Consider the following 19,136-nt stretch of genomic DNA (forward strand, 5'->3'; position numbering starts at 1 on the left):
GAAATAAGTAGTTTTCTCTTAAAATAGAAACTGAAGCTCTGAAAGAAAGTGGAATTTGTAATAAATTGGATTGTAAGAACACAAAAGAATTGTCCACAGTGCATATTGTTTTTCTTTTCTAATGTTTTAACTCTCTTCTTGCTCAGTACTTCTCCAAGTGGAATTTAAAATAAAGTAAAATACAGTTTAAAGTAGATACTTTTTCAGAAGTATTTGGAAGTCTAATCGGAATAATATTATCTCCTCTTCTGCCTGGTGGGAGGGGACATCCTAAAGAGTGGCCCAAAGATATATCCCTTCAAGCAGCTGTCCCCTGTGGGTCATTTCCATTTGTCAGAATGGTGAACCAGTGAATTAATTACATTACTGCTTTATTTCTGAATTGTGTTTATGTAACATATATGTTTATGATTTTGTTTTGAAAGTTAAAAGAGCAGCTGGAGATTAATAGCAATAGAATTGAATGCTATATATAATTTTTTATTGGCATATTCTTAATATATTTTTATTGCAAATATGTATTTTATGCCAAGTGACTCTAAATTAAATTAAAAACTTGTAATATCAGTAATGGTGCTAGTTGGTGATCATACATAAAAAGAAACTGAAATATTTGAAAATTTTCTTCAAAATAAGATTATTAGTTTTTTGCTCATAGTTAAAAACTTTACTCAGGGATATATTCATCATCTTATGTTAAAAAATGATTAATTTATATAAATATGGACAAAATGGAGTATTTTGTTTCCAGTATTAGAATAAATTTTGTAATTTTTCCATGCTGAAGTAGCATAAGAAATCATAATGAAGAAGACAAAACAGCTCCAAACAACATCTGAAAAAAAAGTCAAATATTACACATAAATAGCAGCATTTTTTCAAAACTGTATTTCCCCTTCAAGAAGGTAGGTTACCTTGATGAACTGCAAATAAGTGCTGGATTGTTCTTTAGCCATATATGAATTTTAGAAATTATTTTCTTCCCATTCCCATGGTCTCTCTCTTCTTTATTTTTAGCAATATTTTATTAGTAATTGGTTGAGTATTGTATATTCTTGAGAGTAATAGACATATATTTCCTTTTTACATAGTTATTCTTTCTCCCTACTCTTCTATATTGATGAAATTTCTTCACCTTATTTTTAAAAGATCTTAATCAATATTAAAAACTAAGATAAAGTTTGTCAACTAAAATAATAACTATAAAGACAAATGTTTAAATGATTTTGCAAAATGGGTAACCCAAGTTCTCATAAGAACCTGACCTGAAATCCTCATCTTTGATGCTTCATCAGCAGCAACAGCCCTGGGATCTCTTTTTAAAGTAATGCTGAGTGACTGTAGATAGATTTTATGGAAGAAGTAGACTTGCTTTTAGTCTCTACTTCTGATCAACTTGGTTTTGCCTTCTTTCCTAGGAAGTGTGTAGAGAGCTCTGGTGTCTCAGCAAAAGCAACCGCTGTGTCACCAACAGTATTCCCGCGGCTGAAGGAACACTCTGTCAAACTGGGAATATTGAAAAGGGGGTAAGTGCAAATGATTTATTAGCTATTGACATGTAGACTGAACTGATACATTTCTGGTGTTGATATTCAGCCACTAGGAAATCATGCATACTCATTTAAAAGGTATATTCCTAGCTTAATGAATTAATTGTCATATCTCAATATCTGCAAATGTGCATTGTTTAGGAAATTACAGCGACTATTTTCTGGGTCAGTTACACCTTTTTGCATATATACATATGAGTTATATTTGTACAAAAAGTCCAACAATCTTGTAGTCATAAAATATAGTCTGTTTACTCATATAAGTCTAGCTTTTTTCTCATAAATAATTCCTGGGAAAACTATGTGATTCAAAATAGACTTTTTAACTATAGTCTAGCTAGAGTTGGTTTTAACTGCAGTATGAGACAAAGAGCTAACAGCAGAATAGTTAAAAAATTTATTGAGCATGGAAATTAGAATTAAGTGTTTTAGTTTCATCCATCTACTTTTTAAGCTATCATTATTTAGAATTATTCAAACAGATAAGAGTAATTTATGCTGTTATAAAATTCTTTAGGAATTGCCATATGTAAGAATTCTAGAATTTATTGCTATGGACTGAATTTATAATAATAACTATAACTGTCATCTGTTCTCATTTCTGACTTCTTCCATGTTAGTTGGGCTAGTTTCAACAAAGATTACATGGAACTTCAGTTGCAATCTGATGTTTAAATAAAAAGAATGAAAGCTTTTGGGCAGCTGTCACAGTTTTATTAATCCTTGCTGACGGCTTCACTCAGGACCCATGACCTAGTGCCATGCTGATGGCTTTTCCATTCTAAGTATGGAAATGTTGGTAAATTATGCTAAATTTATGAATTGATTGGGTCAGTTTTAAAAGATTAAGGATCTTTTTATTTGAGACTTTCTAAGTAGCCAGTAAAAATACAGAGACCTTCACAAACTACCAAAAAATTCCTTCTTCTTTTTTTACCAAAGCAATTGAAAGTATAAGGAACCACATTCTTGAAACAACAGTCTAGGTTTATTTTGGAACCAACAATTCTTGTCAAGTAGCAATTTACATCAATCTGTGCTTATAAGAAATACACAACTGTAAGGGGGGGAACAGTGAGAATCTGTTTCTTTTTTTACCACTGATTGTTATTCTTGTGATCTAGTCCTTGGGCCTCAGTTCCTATTTGCCTAGAATAATTCTATTACTAGGCCTGAGGGGTCTTTTTATTTCACTTTATTTTTAATCCAAAGGGTAAAGAATTCAGTCTTTTAAACACCTCAGAGTCCCAGAAGCATTTTGTAAATTAAACAATCATTCCAAGTAAGTAAACCATAAATAGTGGGTACCTGAGAACACATAGCTCAACCCCACCAATCATTTCTTTGGTAAACGTGTATTTAATATCTTATCATTTGTGCTTAATAGAGGGACCCTCAAATGTCATATTTTACAACTATGTGGATATATGTGATAGAGGTAACATTTTCATGGAAATTACAATTTTAAGGGATACTTAGAAAATACTCGCAATAATATTAAAGGTAACAATATAGAATTTAAAGTTAGGTAAGCAAGTAGAAGGAAAATATATTTCCTTATAAGCATAAATTAAAATGAGCACAGACAAGAGAAAGTAAATAAAATGGAGCAAAATATATTTTATTTTTAAAGAGTCACATTCTCAACCTAGGTTAATGATTGCCAATTTTTTTATCCCTAAACCCTGTCTGCAAATGAAGTCTACAGAATTCTGATAAATATGTTTGAAAAAATGAAAATGCTCTGCTTCAAAGAACCCCTGCCTGCCTCCTTACCTTGTCCTTGGACCCCTATAGCTCCTGATATACTTAAGCAGAACACCTTGAGCTCCATGAAAAACTATTTAAGAAACTTATAAGTGTACCACAGTTTGTGTACCAGGAGGTCATTCATATGAAAAAAACAATAGAGTATAGTATATGAAGTCAACATCTAAAATTAATCTAAAAACCAAATCTTAGCAACTCTTCCAGACACATGGAAGGTCAAAAGACAGCTTTAAGAAAGGCACTAAATCTTAAGTGAATGAATAAATGAAAAAAACAAATACATATGCAGACTCCTAAAAAGAAAATAGAGCACTAGAAGATCCTCAAAATATCCCTCTTATTAACTTTTTATCTGTGAAAAGGCTGTAAAGAACAATCAACCTACATTTTTAGGAGAAAAATAAAAAGAACTAGACATGTGAACTGAGCACTTCTTAATTTGTTATTTAGTTATTTTTTTCTGGCAATCATGAGCATCAAAGTATATAGGCATGAGTTTGTGTGTCTCAGAAACATGAGTAAAAAAATACCCACAACCTCTAGTCATAAGTGAATTTCAAAACTACTTTCTTCAGAAGGAACAAGAAAGAACCTACATCCTGTCTAGCCAGCAGGATAAAACCAAAGCTGCTCATGGTTTTTTTGAATATCTTTTTTAAAGTGGGGGAAGGGGAGAAATATTGCTTAAGTGATAGCGTAGACATATTCAGAGGACTGGATCCGCAATGATCTCGTCAAACTCTGGCTACAAAAGATATGGGATCCCTGCCCGGGGGCGCAGTTCCACAAATGTTCCATGTAACTATGGGAACTGTTCCATGCACATTTAGCAGATGGAGTAAGAAAGATAGCCAAAAAATTAAAAACTGATCTTTGCGTGAGTCCTGGGGGGTCTGACATCGCTCTTACAGCCATTGGATGTTTGCCTGAATAAGCCATTCAAGGATTCAATAAGAACCATATGGTCTGAATGGATGTGCTCAGGGACAGTAGCATTAACCAGAGGAGGAAATGTGACGCGAGCGACGGTGCGCTGGTCCTGTGCATCTACAGGTCAGACTCCTGCAAATCAATCATTATAACTTCCAGCCTAAAGAACTTTCCTAAGATGTGGCATCAGCAATAGCCCTTTGGATAGGAGCTAAAGAGATACCATATTTCATAAAATAGTAAACAAGAAGATTTAGACTGTAAAAACTCCGATAGTAATGTTGGCATTGTTACTGAAAAGATATTAATGATAATCAAAACTCAATTCTTGCAATCTCTGATGGTGATCACAAAGAATGTTTCAAGTATTTGGTTTATTGCCGAAAGACTGATTTAATGACTCTATAAGTCCCAATTAGGAGATATAGCACAGCATTTGGGCTTATATATATATATGACATTGATTCCTAATATCTTTGCATGAGAAACATAGAGCTGAATTATAATAGGATTGTATATACCCTTCCAGTGTATTGGGTGTATGAGAGGATATTTGTAGCCTTAGATCGTAATTCATTTAGGGTAGAACATAATGTTTTGACTGGGTCCCAAACTATAAACACAGGAAGTGAAAAAGGAATAGTTCTTCCAATTGCTCTAGAAATTTAAATAATATGAGATGACAAGTTCTGATTTAGAATTTGGGCTGAAATAAACTGCAGCATTCCTGCACCTGCACAGGGGAAAGATAAGACTTAATAGTGTTGTGCTCCAACTCTCAGCTTTTCTGACTTGGGAAGAATGTTCTATATTGAATCAACAATATCACTTTCTTTAAAATCTTAAGATTTCTTTAGAGGGCTCTCATTCCAGATGCTGGCTGGACCCAGTACTGGCTATGGTAAAGATTTACCTTAATCACATCCTAAAGTGGTTCTAGTTTAAAAATATGTATATTTAAAGATACTATGTAGACTCATCTTGATATTTTCCTTTGTGTAATTCTGACAAATTCTCAAAGTGAGACTGAGACATATCTCTTGCTTGAAGACAATTCCCTGATATAGTCATGAAATTCAGTGGTCTAATAGCAAGATTTACTGCCTAATGATTAATGATGAATAAATATTTCTTAAGAAAACTTCACTGAAATATATCATTTTTCTAGGTAATTTTTTAAAACATTTGTTTTATTTAGAAGGAATGTGCAAGCAAGAATGAGCAATATGAAATTTATTCTTACAGTGGAATAATTTCACTTCTTTCACCTTTCTGAATCTGGTTAAACCACCTGAAATGGCAAAAGAAAGCAGAATATACTCAATTTATCTCAATAATTTAGGGTGAAATAACTCGACTGATCTTTAGAATAGTCCAAAATCACTAGGTTGTTTATAACCATTGAGAATAAAGATTAGAAACTAGTCTATCCATCTGAAGATTTCACTTTTCTAGTTTAAGAAATTAAGTAAAATTCTATGCCTATGGAAATAGAGTTTTTATAGGGTTGGCAACTTTGGGTTAAAAATAAGGATAAAAATAGAAATTGCAGCATTCAAATTTCTCACCTTTATGTGCTTATAACTTTATTGACTTCATGTTGCTTTATTTGGTGTAATCTAATTATATTACTTAGGACTTACACATATTAAAATCTTTATGTTGATTAATTTAATCATCTAGAAAATTAGCTAAAATAACATGTTCACATGAAGTCCCTAATAGATTTTTTAAAGCATTTATTATTCAGTTAAATCAGTGTCTTTACTTAAGTCACATGCTACATCAAGGTACTTACTACTGAGGGGAAAGAAAGATGGCCGAGTAGGAAGGCAAGGTGGAAACCTCCTCCCACATGCATACCAAGGAAACAACTACAGTAAATACAACTAACCTTGAAATGACCTGAAGACTGCAGAACAGACTACCTATATCTGGTGAAGAAAGGAAGACCACACAGAGAAGGGTAAAGTGGCAGAGCCATGATCAATCAAGACCCCAACTTTTCTGCATCCCAGCCCATAAGCAGCAGGAGTGAGAACAGAGTGGGGAGGCAGTAAGCATCCAGGACCTCTGCACACCTGGCCCTGGAGATCTGCACTGGGAACATGAGTCCTTGTTGTATCGGGCTTTGGTGATTAGCAGGAGTGGACACCAAGGAGTGTTGGAACACTGGGAGGCTGAGAATCCTGCTGCTTATGGAGGACAGACATGTTCTGTTAGTTCCACTGAGACCCAAAACAGAGGCAGCAGTATGAGAAATATACCAGCAGCAGGAAGGGTGCCAGAGAGGAGAGGGCTGGACAGAGCTCTCTCTGCAAGAGAAAGGGCAGGTGGACAACACTTCCCCAGCCTTACCTCAGACCAACAGGTTGGGTGCTTGTGGGAGCCCCAGTCATTCCATCACCCTTGCTGGTGTCTCAGTCCCAAGGCTTCATCCTGTGTACCTGCCAGCACACCAGGCTTGTTCAGCCCACCAGAATTAGACTTTGCTGCCTGGCAGCCAGAGGGAGGCTTCCCAGCTTTCTTAGCCCTATATCGGCCCAACCAGGAAGGCGCCTGTGGGAGCCAACTCCTAGTGCTTCTTCCTCCTCATGGGCATCCCAGCCCAGGGCCTAGTGTCTTCCCACCCACCCTGTTAGCCCAGCAGTGCCACCATTACTGCAGGACAGGAAGAGGGCTGCCTGCCCACAATAATCCCAGCAGAAATGCCACTGCTATTTTCACAAAGGGCTAATAGAGGTGAATTGTCATCTTCCATGGACAGAGATAGACCACTGCTGGCAGACAGACAGAAAGTCAGCCCTACCCATAGCCCACCAACAGCAACTGGGGCTCCACCAAAAAGGAGAACCAAGCACTGGAGAGAAAAGAGTCTTGAGCTTCTGGGCACCACAGGACACCTTCTTCATAAAGCCATTACCCTCTAGGCCAGAAAGCTCAGCAGATCCAATACAAAGGAAAAAACACAGAAACCCTGACAAAACAGGAGGCAGAGAATTATGTTCCATACAAAAGCACAGGACAAGACACCTGAACGAGGGCTAAATGAAACAGAGATCACCAATCTTGATAAAGATGTCAGAATAAAAGTCATAAATATGCTCACTGACTTGCAGAAAAGTATTAACGATCTCAGGGAAGACTTCAACAAGGAGATAGTGGAGTTGAAAAAAGAGCCACAGAGCTGATGAATACAGTTACTGAAATGAAAAATACAATGGAGGGAATGAAAGATTGCTGCAAGTAGAGGAGACAATGAGATGGAAATCACAGAACAGGGAAACAGTGAAGCTGAGGAACAGAAAGAAAAAAGAATCCCTAGGAATGTGAGGGTGCTAAGAAAGCTGTGTAACAACTCCAAACAAAACAATACTCACATAATAGGGGCACCAAACAGAGAAGAGAGAGACAAAGTGATAGAAAGTCTCTGAAGAAATAATTGCTGAAACTTCCAATCTGGGGGAAAAAATAGACACCCAGGTCTTGGAAAACAGAGAGCCCCTAAGAAAAGGAACTTCAAGACATGTAATAATTAGAATGACAAAGATTAAGGATAAGGAGAGGGTATTGAAAGCAGTCAGAGATAAAAAAGAATTACTTATAAGGGAAACCCTATTAGACTATCAGCAGACTTCTCAGAAGAAACTTACAAGCCAGAAGTGAGAGGCATCAAATAGTTAATGTTTTGAAACAGAAGGACCTTCAACCAAGAATCCTGTACCCAGAAAGGTTATTATTCAAATTTGAAAGGGAGTTTCCTAGATAAATGAAAGTTAAAGGAATTCATCACCACTATGCCAGCCTTACAGGATATGTTAAAGAGACTTCTGTAGATGGAAATGTTCTTAAGCCTAAATATTTTTTACCTGTGAAAAATAAACCCACAGTAAAGATTATAGGTCAATTATATACCAATCAAGTATGAAATTAAAACAAAATAAAACAAAAGTAGTAAAACCAACTACACAAAATCAGTCAAGGGATACACAAAAAGTGCAGATCATGACATCTAATACATAAAGTGTGGAGGAGGAAGAAGAAAAAAGTACTTTTAGACTGTGTTTGAAATAGAGGAACCACCAACTTAATAAGTTCCTGACTGTTACATAGTCAGGAAGCTATCCTTCAACCTTACAGCAACCACAAACTTGAAAGCCTATAATGGATGCACAAAAAATTTTTAAAGAGAAATCCAATCACAATACTAAATAAAACCATCAAATAACATGAGAAAACTATAAGAAAGGAAGAAAGGAACAGAGGAACTACAAAAACAACCAGAAAACAATGAATTGGCAATAAGTACATACCTATCAATAACTACCTTAAATGTAAATGGACAGACTGCACCAAACCAAAGATGTAGCATGACAGAATGGATAAAGAAAAAAGACCCATCTACATACTGTCTATGAGAGACTCGTTTCAGACCAAAGACATACATAGACTGAAACTGAAGTGACAGAAAAAGATATTTCATGCAAATAATAAAGCAGAAGCAGCAGTACTTATATCAAACAAAATCAACTTCAAAACAAAGAAAGTAACAAGAGACAAAGAAGGACAGTACTTAATGATAAAGGGGTTATACCAACAAGAGGATAGATCATTATAAATATCTATGCACCCAACACAGGAGCACCTAAATATGTAAAACAAAAATGAACAGAATTAAAGGGGGAAACAGACTGCAACTCATTCATATTAGGGGCCATTAACTTGCCACTTACATCAATGGACCGATTAGCCAGACAGAAAATAAATAAGGAAACAGAGGCACTGAACAACATGTTAAATCAGATGGGCTTAACAGATATCTACAAAACATTCCACCGAAAGCAGCAGGATACACATTTTTCTCAAGTCTACAAGGAACATTCTCCAGAACAGATCATGTGCTAGGCCACAAAAAGAGCCTCAATAGCTCATAAAGATGGAAACTGTATTAAGCAAATTCTCAGACCACAATGGTATGAAACTAGAGATAAATTACACAAAGAAAACAAAAAACATGTGCAGACTAAATAGCAGGCTTCTAAATAATCAATGAATCAATGAACAAATCAAAACAGAAATCAGGCAGTACAGGGAGAGACAAATGAAAACAAAAATTCAAAAGCCTATCTGTGGAGTGCCACAAGAGGGAAGTACATGGTAATGCACACATACCTCAGGAAACAAGAACAATCCCAAATAAACCATTTAAGCTCACAATTAAAGAAACTAAAAAAAGAACAAATGAAACCCAAAGTTAGTAGAACAGACATAATAAAGATCAGAGCAGAAATAAATTAGATAGAAAAGAATAAAACAATAAAAAAATCAAGGAAACCAAGAGCTAGTTCTTTGAGAAGGTAAACAAAATAGACAAACCCCTAGCCAGACTTATCAAGATAAAAAGGAGGAAGTACACAAATGAGCAAAATCAGAAATGAAAAAGAAATTGTCACAATAGATACCACAGAAATACAAAGAGTAATTGGAGAAGTCTATGAAAAACATGCCAATAAATTGGACAACCTGGAAGAAATGGACCAATTCCTAAAAAACTGCACTGTTCCACGATTGACTCATGAAGGAACAGAATATCTGAACAAACCAATTACCAGTAACAAAATTGAGCTGGTAATCAAACAGTTCTCAACAAACAAAAATCTAGGATCAGGTGTCTTCACAGCTAAATTCTAGCAAACATTTAAAGAGCTAATACCCATCTTTTTAAAACTATGCCAAAAGGTAGAATATTAGGGAATACTGCCAAATTCAGTCTATGAGGCCAGCATCACTCTAATACAAAACCAGACAAAGACATCACAAAAAAACCAATATTATAGACTAATATCCTTGATGAGCAAAATGCAAAAATCTTCAACAAAATATTAGCAAACTGAATTAAAAAATACATCAAAAGGATCATCTATCACAATCAAGTGGGATTTATTTCAGGGATGAAAGGATGGTATAATATTCATAAGTTAATCAATATCATACAACACATTAAAAAGGATAAAAACCACATGATCATCTCAATAGATGCCAAAAAATAGTTTGACAGAATTCAGCATCCATTCATAATAAAAACTCTCAATGAAATTGACATAGAGGGTATGTACCTCAATATAATAAAGGCCATATATTAGACAAGCCCACAGTTAACATAAAACTTAATGGTGAAAAGCTAAAAGCTTTTCCTCTAAGACCAGGAACAAGGATGCTCACTCTCACCACTTTTATTTAACATTACAAAGAAATGAAAGGCATCCAGATTGGTAAAGAAGATGTTAAACTCTCACTATTTGCAGATGACATGATATTATACATAGAAAACCCTGAAGACTCCACCAAAAAACTATTAGAACTAATAACTTAATTCAGCAAAGTTGCAGGATACAAAATTAATACACAGAAATCTGTTGCATTCCTATTCACTAAAAATGAACTAGCAGAAAGAGAAATCAGGACAACAATTTCATTTACAGTTGCATCAAAAAGAATAAAATACCTAGGAATAAACCTAACCAAGGAGTTGAAAGACCTGTACTCTGAAAACTATAAGACACTTGAGAGAAATTAAAGATATAAAGAAATAGAAATCTATCCTGTGCTCATGGATAGCAAGAATTAATATTGTCAGAATTAATTGCTTGGGTCATCCTGCCCAAGCAATTTGCAGACTCAATACAATCCCTATCTAAATACCAGTGGCATTTTTCAATGAACTAGAGTGAGGAATCCTAAAATTCATATGGAGCCAGAAAAGCGATCCTGAAAAGGAAGAACAAAGCTGGGGAGATTACGCTTTCTGACTTCAAGCTCTACTACAAAGCTGCAGTAATCAATACAGTTTGGTACTGTCACAAGAACAGACCCATAGATCATTAGAGCAGAATAGAGAACTGAGGTATAAACCCACACACATACATGTTCAATTAATATACAATAAAAGAGAAAAGACAGCTTCTTCAATAACTGGTGTTGGAAAAACTGGACAGTTACATGCAAGAGAATGGAACTGGATTACTGTCTAACCCCATACACAAAAGTAAACTCGAGATGAATCAAAGACTTGAATGTGAGTCATGAAACCATAAAACTCTTAGAAGAAAACCCAGGCAAAAATCTCATGACTGTAAGCATGAGCAATTATTTCTTGGACACATCTCCTTAATCATAGGAAACAAAGTAACTGAACAACTGGGACTACATCAAACTAAAAAGCTTTCATACAGCAAGGGACACCATCAGCAGTACATAAAGGCAACCTACAGCAGTACATAAAGGAGAATATATTCTTAAACAATTTATCCAATAAAGGATTAACATCAAAATATATAAAGAACTCTTATATCTCAACACCACAAAAACAATTGGCCTGATTAAAAAATGGGCAGAGCTGAACAGACATTTCTCCAAAGAAGAAATACAGATGGCCAACAGGCACTGAAAAGATGCTCTATATTGCTAATCATAAGGGAAATTCAAATCAAAATCACTTCATACCAGTTAGAATGGCCACTATCCAAAAGAAAGAAGTAACAAGTGTTGGCGAGGGTATGGAGAAGGAACCTTCCTACACTGTTGGTGGGAATGTAAATTGGTGCAGCCACTGTGGAAAAAATATGGAAGGTCCTCAAAAAACTGAAAATAGAGATACCATATGACCTAGTAATCCAGCTTTGAAGAATTTACTTGAAGAAAAGAAAATCCCTAATTCAAAAAGATATATGCACCCCTAATTACATTAGCCAAGATACGGAAGCCACCAAAGTGTCCATCAATAGATGAATGGATAAAGAACATATATACAATGGTATATATATACAATGGAATATTATTTGGTTCAGCCAATAAAAAAGAGAAATCCTATCTTTTGTAACAACATGGATGGACCTAGAGGGTATTATGCCTAGTGAAATAAGCCAGGCAGAGAAAGACAAATGCCATATGATTTCACTTATTTGTGGAATCTAAGAGCAAAACAAAACTAAAGAAACAAAATAGTGATAGACTTATGGACACTGAGAAGTGACTGGTGGTTACTGTGCAGGAGGGGTTGAGGGGGTGCTGAGTGGCATAAAGGGGCACAAAAGTTCTCAACCATAATATAAGTTGGTCATGGCGATGGTAGTACAGCATGCAGAATATAGCCAATGATTATATAACATCTTCCTGTGTTGACAGGTAGTAAACTGCACTAGTGAGGGTGAGGATTTAGTAATATGGGTAACTGTTGAACCACTGTGTTGTATACTTGAAACCAATATAAGATTGTATATCAATTATACATCAATTTTTTAAAAAGATACTAATACTAGAGGAGAGAAGTAGCTAATATTTCAAATAGATCCATTCTGATAATTACAGGGTGGGGGGGAAACTAAATAAAAAGCAAAAGAAAATTTTGCCAGAGGTCAAAATCAACCAAGGCCTTTAAAAAATGTTCAACTTCTTTGAAGATACATCTACGTAAAACTATTTCCTAAAGCTGTCCTAATCCAAACTGTTTTGGGATCAAAAACTAAAGATAGTCCTCATTTTATAGTTAGGGAAACTAAAGAAATAAAGGACTTCCTCTGGACCAAACATATTGCAAGAATAAGAAGTAAGGTTTGTAACAGACTACACATAGACTGAAGTTGTTAACTTTTTAACTACTAAACTAAGTTGTTAGTTAGTTGTTAAGGTAGACGCTAGTCTACCTTATAATTTCTAGTCAACTGCTAGATGACTGATACTTACATTAGTATTATGAATTCTTCATTTTTTACCCATTTATTCTTTGTTATTTAGCTTTCTGATATATTGTCCATTATGTTTTATATAATTCCATGAGCTAGACATAATCAATACCATGAATTATGAAAGGTTCTAGCAAGCACCTTGTAAAATACTACTGCTGTATAGATATTAATTAATGATGAGAGCTGAGCAACATTTTATACACTCAATATTGTTATTTATCATTTCAAAGAATAAGTCTTAAAAGGAGGACAGGAATTTAGGTGACTTCCTTCCCTGTCCTACATTTTGTGAGCATCTAGGGAACATGTATAACAATATTATTAAATACTTTGGAACTTACATCTTTCAGTATTCTTGTGGACTTAACAATTCCTTTGTCCCCTGAAATATGCAAAAAGTGAAATTTTTTATCTGCAAATTATAAGAATACTCAAGGAGGTCTGAAATAACATGTGCATAAACAATTGTAGCTAAGTTATTTTTAACTTGTGTTATTTTGTATTTTATGTAGCAAAAACAGTCCAGTAAAATACATTACTCTTTAATATCTTCAAATACATATAATCCTATACTTCCAGTTGTTGTTTTTTTCTACCATTGATTTTTTAATATTTTTAGATAGACAATCCTTTCCTGCCAGTAAGTGACCTTGGGTGAGTCAACCTCCTTCAGGTTCTGCTTTTCTCATCCATAAAATGAAGTGCTTAGACCACATGATTTCTGAAGTCCCTTTTAGCTCAGTTATTCTCGTAGGAAAATAGGTGCATGCATAAATATTCTTACATGCAGCTACCTATAATAACAAAAATGTAAAACTGTAGATTATTTGGCTCAATGTTGTGATTTTTATATTGGTGAAGGTCTAACATAATTGGTATGGTATACAAATGGCTGGTCTTCAAAATCAACTGGGTAAGCCATGAGCTGGCCCCTGGAACATTCTCTCTCCAGCATGCACTATTAGTAGCTCTACTCCCAGACCAGATCCTATGTTACCGGTTCGGCAGCTCCCACCCCTGCTTCATCATTCTGGACAGATGACTTGTTTTCTTCAATGTAATTTTCATTGCCCACGACTCATCATCATTCTTAATGTCTGATTTTAATATCTGTTGGACTTAGGGTCAGAATGTTCTGTCTTATAATTAAATTCTGACTTCCTTTCCCTAATTTTTTATGGACAAATGATAATGGCTCAGCACCTCTCTTAAGAAGTCCTTTATGTTGTCAACACCTACTAAAACATTCACTGAATATTACCAGGGAAACAAAAATCCATTTGACTTCTTTACCTTCCAGTATCTTTAGTTCCATCCTGACATATAGTAAGCAAAACAGGACTAAGAATATAATTTAATTAACATATTCATTCATTCAATACATTGTTGATACATGTCTACAATATGCTAAGCACTATTCTAGACACTCAGCATTTCCCTTAGAACATTCTGTGATAATGGAAATGTTCTGAATCTACTCTGTCCAACACAGTAGCCACTAGCCAGACATGGCTATGGAGCCCTAGAAATGTGGCTAGTGGGTCTCTGGAACTGAATTTTTAGTTGTAAGTAACTTAAATTGAAAGAGCATATTTAAAGTTGTTTAATGCTGTATCTTAAATATATATATGCATATATGTATATGTGTGTGTTTGTGTGTGTGTGTGTGTATATATATAATTTTGTTTTTTAACAGACGATGGAGAACAGATTGATGTTTGCCAGAGGCAGGGGTTGGGGGTTAAGGAGCAAAGGAGAAATAGGTTTTGTAGGAGCTTTTTTTGTTAAAATAAATTTTTAAAAATTAAAGTATTTAAATAAAGGTATTTAAAATTCTGTAAACAAATTTTTTTAGATGCACAGAGTCATTTAGCTATAGGAAGAGGTAAATGTGCATCATTCCCCCTGGAAAGCAATCTTCCTAAGGGTGGCTATTGATTTCTGTCTGCATTCTGGAAGATTTTTGTGGCCTTCCAACAATTCAATCAATATCATCAACAAGCACAGCAGGAATTTAGCTTTCTCTTGAATTTTGGAAGGTTCGCAGTGCCATTCACTCCTCATTTAGATCTAAAGTTGCATGAGCCTAGTTTCTACATGTGAGCATTATATTTTAACAATGACATTAGATAATTTCCTTGAAAGTTCAGCCAATATGAGACAATCATTGTTCTAATCACTTTATGTTCCCTACAAGACAGATGCCATTACTGTCTCCATTTTACATATAATGGGGATCCAGAGAAGCTAAGCAACTTGCCTAGTAGTTACTAACATTTAGAGAGCTCTTTCCACCTGTCAGACACTTACTACTAGCTGTGTACTAGGTTCTGCACATTTGCTTAATTTAATCTTCCATGATGTAAGCTATATTATTATTTACATTTTTATTTATGTGGAGGCTCAGGTGCAAACAGGTCAAGTAACTTATTCAAGGTCACAGAGATGATGTAGGGCAGGCTTGGACAGTCCCTTACTTAGAGTTGTCTCAGTTCCGAACCATCATGCTATCCTGCTTCTCAAGACATATTTTGTTAGAATAACTTGGTTATTTGTGGGCTTAGATATGTTGTGGAATTTTCCCCTTCAAAACTTAGATGAATTGCCTAAAAATTATTATTGTGCTATGTTAGTAACTTTAAAAGGAAAAAAATAGCCACATGTGGCTCTTAAGGCTTCTACATACTAAAGATGGTAGACAAACAGTAAAGAAGTAATTTGAAAAATAACCAGGGTAATTTAAAGTAGTGTTAAGAGGTAAGAGGGAACTAAAACAGGAGGATGTCATCTCTGTTACCTCCTGGAGTCAAGGAGGGGTAGAGAAGGATGGGGTGTGAGGTGCCACTACTTTGGAATAAGGGTGGATCAAGGGAAGAACTCGCTAATGAAGTGACACGTGACCTGGGACTGGATGATGAGCAGAGAGCAATACAAAGAACTGGGAGAAGACTATTCCCAGAAGGTCCAGGAAATGCAATTGCCCTAAAGACCGAATAAGCTTATTGTGCTGAGGCAAAAAAAAGAAAGCCCGAATGTCTGAAGCAGTCTGTGCAAGAAAAGTGTACAGGGCTGGAGAAGGAGGCAGGGGCTAGCTAGGTCACAAAGGCCACTCTTGACCAGAATTAAGGCAAGTAGGAAGCCACCACAGTCTTTGAAGCAAAAAAGTGACATGATGTGATAATATATTTTTAAATGATCTCTCTAAGTGCTTCCTGGAGATTAGATTGTTTATAGGTAGATAAAAGTGGAGGCAGAGGTCCAGGTAAGAAATTATTTCACTTGCCAGTGTGGCCTAGGGTGGTAGCAGTGAAAATGGTAAAAGTGAAAGATTTCCAGATATACAGAATTAGTACAATAAACTGATTACTGTCTAAGCATCACATAGCATTAAATCCCTTTACACTTCAATATAAGGTTGAATTTTTGTTTATCAATCTAATATTGCCTACAGTTACCAACTGTAATAATGTTCCCTATTATTATTCATATAAACAAATGACGTTCATAACATCAGAATGGTTTGTCGAAGTTTGATAGTTCAGGGAAATGCACCAATAAAAGCCTAGAAATGCGTGGTTTGAAAGAAAGGCTTTCATTTTTTACCATATCCTGCAAATAAGATTTATCATGTTAAGAGTTATGAGCTGATTATGCGATGTCTGCGTCTCGATAAATTATTCCTGGCTTTCTACTTATGTGCAGTATGTGTGGTTTATTGCACAAAGTAAAGCTGAGAAGAATTCCAGTACACATGTTCATGTAGGGGCTATACACATGTCTAGTCAGTGTATATAAGGGTTTTTTTGTACCCTGTCTCTAGTGTCTTGGCATTACTTTTATTATGTCTGCAGTACTCGTGTAGATGAAATGCCACAACACATTCTTTTACTATTGTAGCCTCAACCGGCCTTTCTTTTTCTTTTTTTTTTAAGAAAAAGCAATTACCGTCATAAAAATTCCTTACTGGGGAACTTTCCATATTGTGTTATCATTCCATGAGCCTAATAATAGTGAATATAAAGAAAAAAAACATTTTTTCATGCTAAAATATCTAAGAAAGACTTTTGAGGTCTCTACAATGAGAAACACTTTAAGTCTGGAGGAGGTAAGGAAAAAAAGAAGTCAAGTTTTTTGGACTCCTGGTACATACATGTTAGAGATTTATAAATCATTGAATAGTTAAAGATAATTTGCAAATCACATGCACTTTTACCAATGTCTAAATACAGTTAAAGAACTCTCATTCTGTTATCTGTTGGGAGAATGCTAATGCCTATAATTGGTCATTGCCTGACCTGTATGTATTTCTATCCTGATAGGTCTATCTGCCTAAAAGCTAATTATGTGTTTTCTGTGAAATCTTGCAGTGGTGTTATCAGGGAGATTGTGTTCCTTTTGGCACTTGGCCCCAGAGCATAGATGGGGGCTGGGCTCCCTGGTCGCTATGGGGAGAGTGCAGCAGGACCTGCGGGGGAGGCGTCTCCTCATCCCTAAGACACTGTGACAGTCCAGCGTAAGTAGCTAAAGTAAGCCGGAGCCAACAAAAAGACACAGTTGGAAATGATTCAAAGCTGTGGTTTCACATGTTATCTGTAAAAACGTTTCACTAGTGAGCCGAGTGTTTGTCTTCAGAACAAGCAATAGCACAGGGAAGCAGAGGAGCCTTGTTAGACAGACTTTCTTTTTCTTCCTTTCCCTTTACTGTGTAACTAAAAAGAAAAAAGAAAAGCATTGTGTATCTGTCCCAAGTAGAGCCAGACTTTTAATCTAGTAATAATCAGATAGATTTCCTTCTGTAAAAACTACTGAATTATGGATGAATCCAGGTCTGGTCTTAGCTACATTACCATTATTCCCAAGAAACCTAAATTCTTTTCACATGTCACATAAAATTATTATTGCTACATTAGTATTAAAAGGACCAATGAGAGCACTCCAAGGGTTGAAATGCCTTGATTCGCATCACAAATCACAATGAAAAGAATACTGCCCATATGTTCAAATAGTTTCCATTCATATGCCCCCATTAATCACTTTCTGGACTTGCCACCACTTTCCTCCACATGACTGTTTTATGCAGGTCCCACTGTTCTTCTCCCACCACCCTTTTTCTCCAGCCAGTGTCCCCCTGGTGCAAGGACAGCTCCTTCAGTATTCTTTGCTAGCCATTTTGCTTCTTCTTCCCACCAATGCCTGTTACAGGCAGACTGGTCCTCTAGGTGGACTTCCCTGCCCTCCCAGAGACTAAACTGCTCCTTAGCTGCTGCAAGTCAGGAGCTCAGGTTGCAGGCCTTCTTTCCCAACTAACATTCGGTACAGAATGATGTTCTGATTTCACTTCTGCCTTTCTTCCCCTTATGGGGTAAAACATGGTCAATTTTTATTTTTATTATTTCTCTCATTGTAACTCAGAATCCCTCTCTGTTTCCTCTCTAAATGTCTCTTTTATTCCCTTTTACTTTTTTTTTAACATGAATTTATTTACCTTTGTATTAGTTCTGTGCTTCCATTCTGCTTTCTATGGATTATTAACCTCCTGCTAAACAGAGCTCCTATCACCCACTCAAACCAGTCACGCTACCACCAACCCCGCTATCTTGTTTTTGTCTGATCAACCCATTTCTCCCAGGCTGGTTCAAGCTGGGCCATTTCTTTTCCTTGTGTACATTCAGCATTCACTGATATTAAAAATATATTCAAAATGCAGCTTTCATTATACCACTGATATCAGTGAGCCAAAATTATAATTTAGACTTCATTTTTTCTAAACAAATATAAAATAACTAACCTAAGTTCAAGTGTAAGCTATTGTAAATTAAAAACCAAAAGTATAAGACCCCATCATACTTAAGAGAATGATCCTGACCTCTTTTAAAAAAAGAAGTTAGTTTTTTCCATTCAATGTAGCATACCCAAATAACAGCATAAGGATTTCCCTAATGACAAATACTTTAAAAATTAATACATGTAAGCCAAATATTTGACATATACTTTTTCATTAATTTGAATATAATATAGTTATATCATAAAAAACCATCTGATTCTTAACTTAATTTTTTTAAACTTCATGTAATATTTGAAATGAGATAGAAATTCATTTCTGCATTATTTACTTTGAAGTGAAGCTATTTCCAGAGAGTTT

The 19,136-nt window shown here is 35.4% G+C and overlaps 1 protein-coding gene across 2 annotated transcripts in view; it reads left to right on the forward strand.

Moving 5' to 3' along the window:
* ADAMTS6 (ADAM metallopeptidase with thrombospondin type 1 motif 6) overlaps positions 1-19,136 on the forward strand; it is a 324,257-nt gene that overhangs the window by 202,324 nt on the left and 102,797 nt on the right. For both annotated transcript variants that reach the window (XM_073235705.1, XM_073235710.1), the window contains exons 12-13: positions 1,419-1,526; positions 17,362-17,507. In XM_073235705.1, coding sequence (XP_073091806.1) covers positions 1,419-1,526; positions 17,362-17,507 — 254 coding nt within the window. The remainder of the gene's footprint in view (positions 1-1,418; positions 1,527-17,361; positions 17,508-19,136) is intronic.

The sequence above is a fragment of the Manis javanica genome, chromosome 1, assembly GCF_040802235.1.
Source record: "Manis javanica isolate MJ-LG chromosome 1, MJ_LKY, whole genome shotgun sequence".
In the NCBI taxonomy this organism is placed as follows: Eukaryota; Metazoa; Chordata; class Mammalia; order Pholidota; family Manidae; genus Manis; species Manis javanica.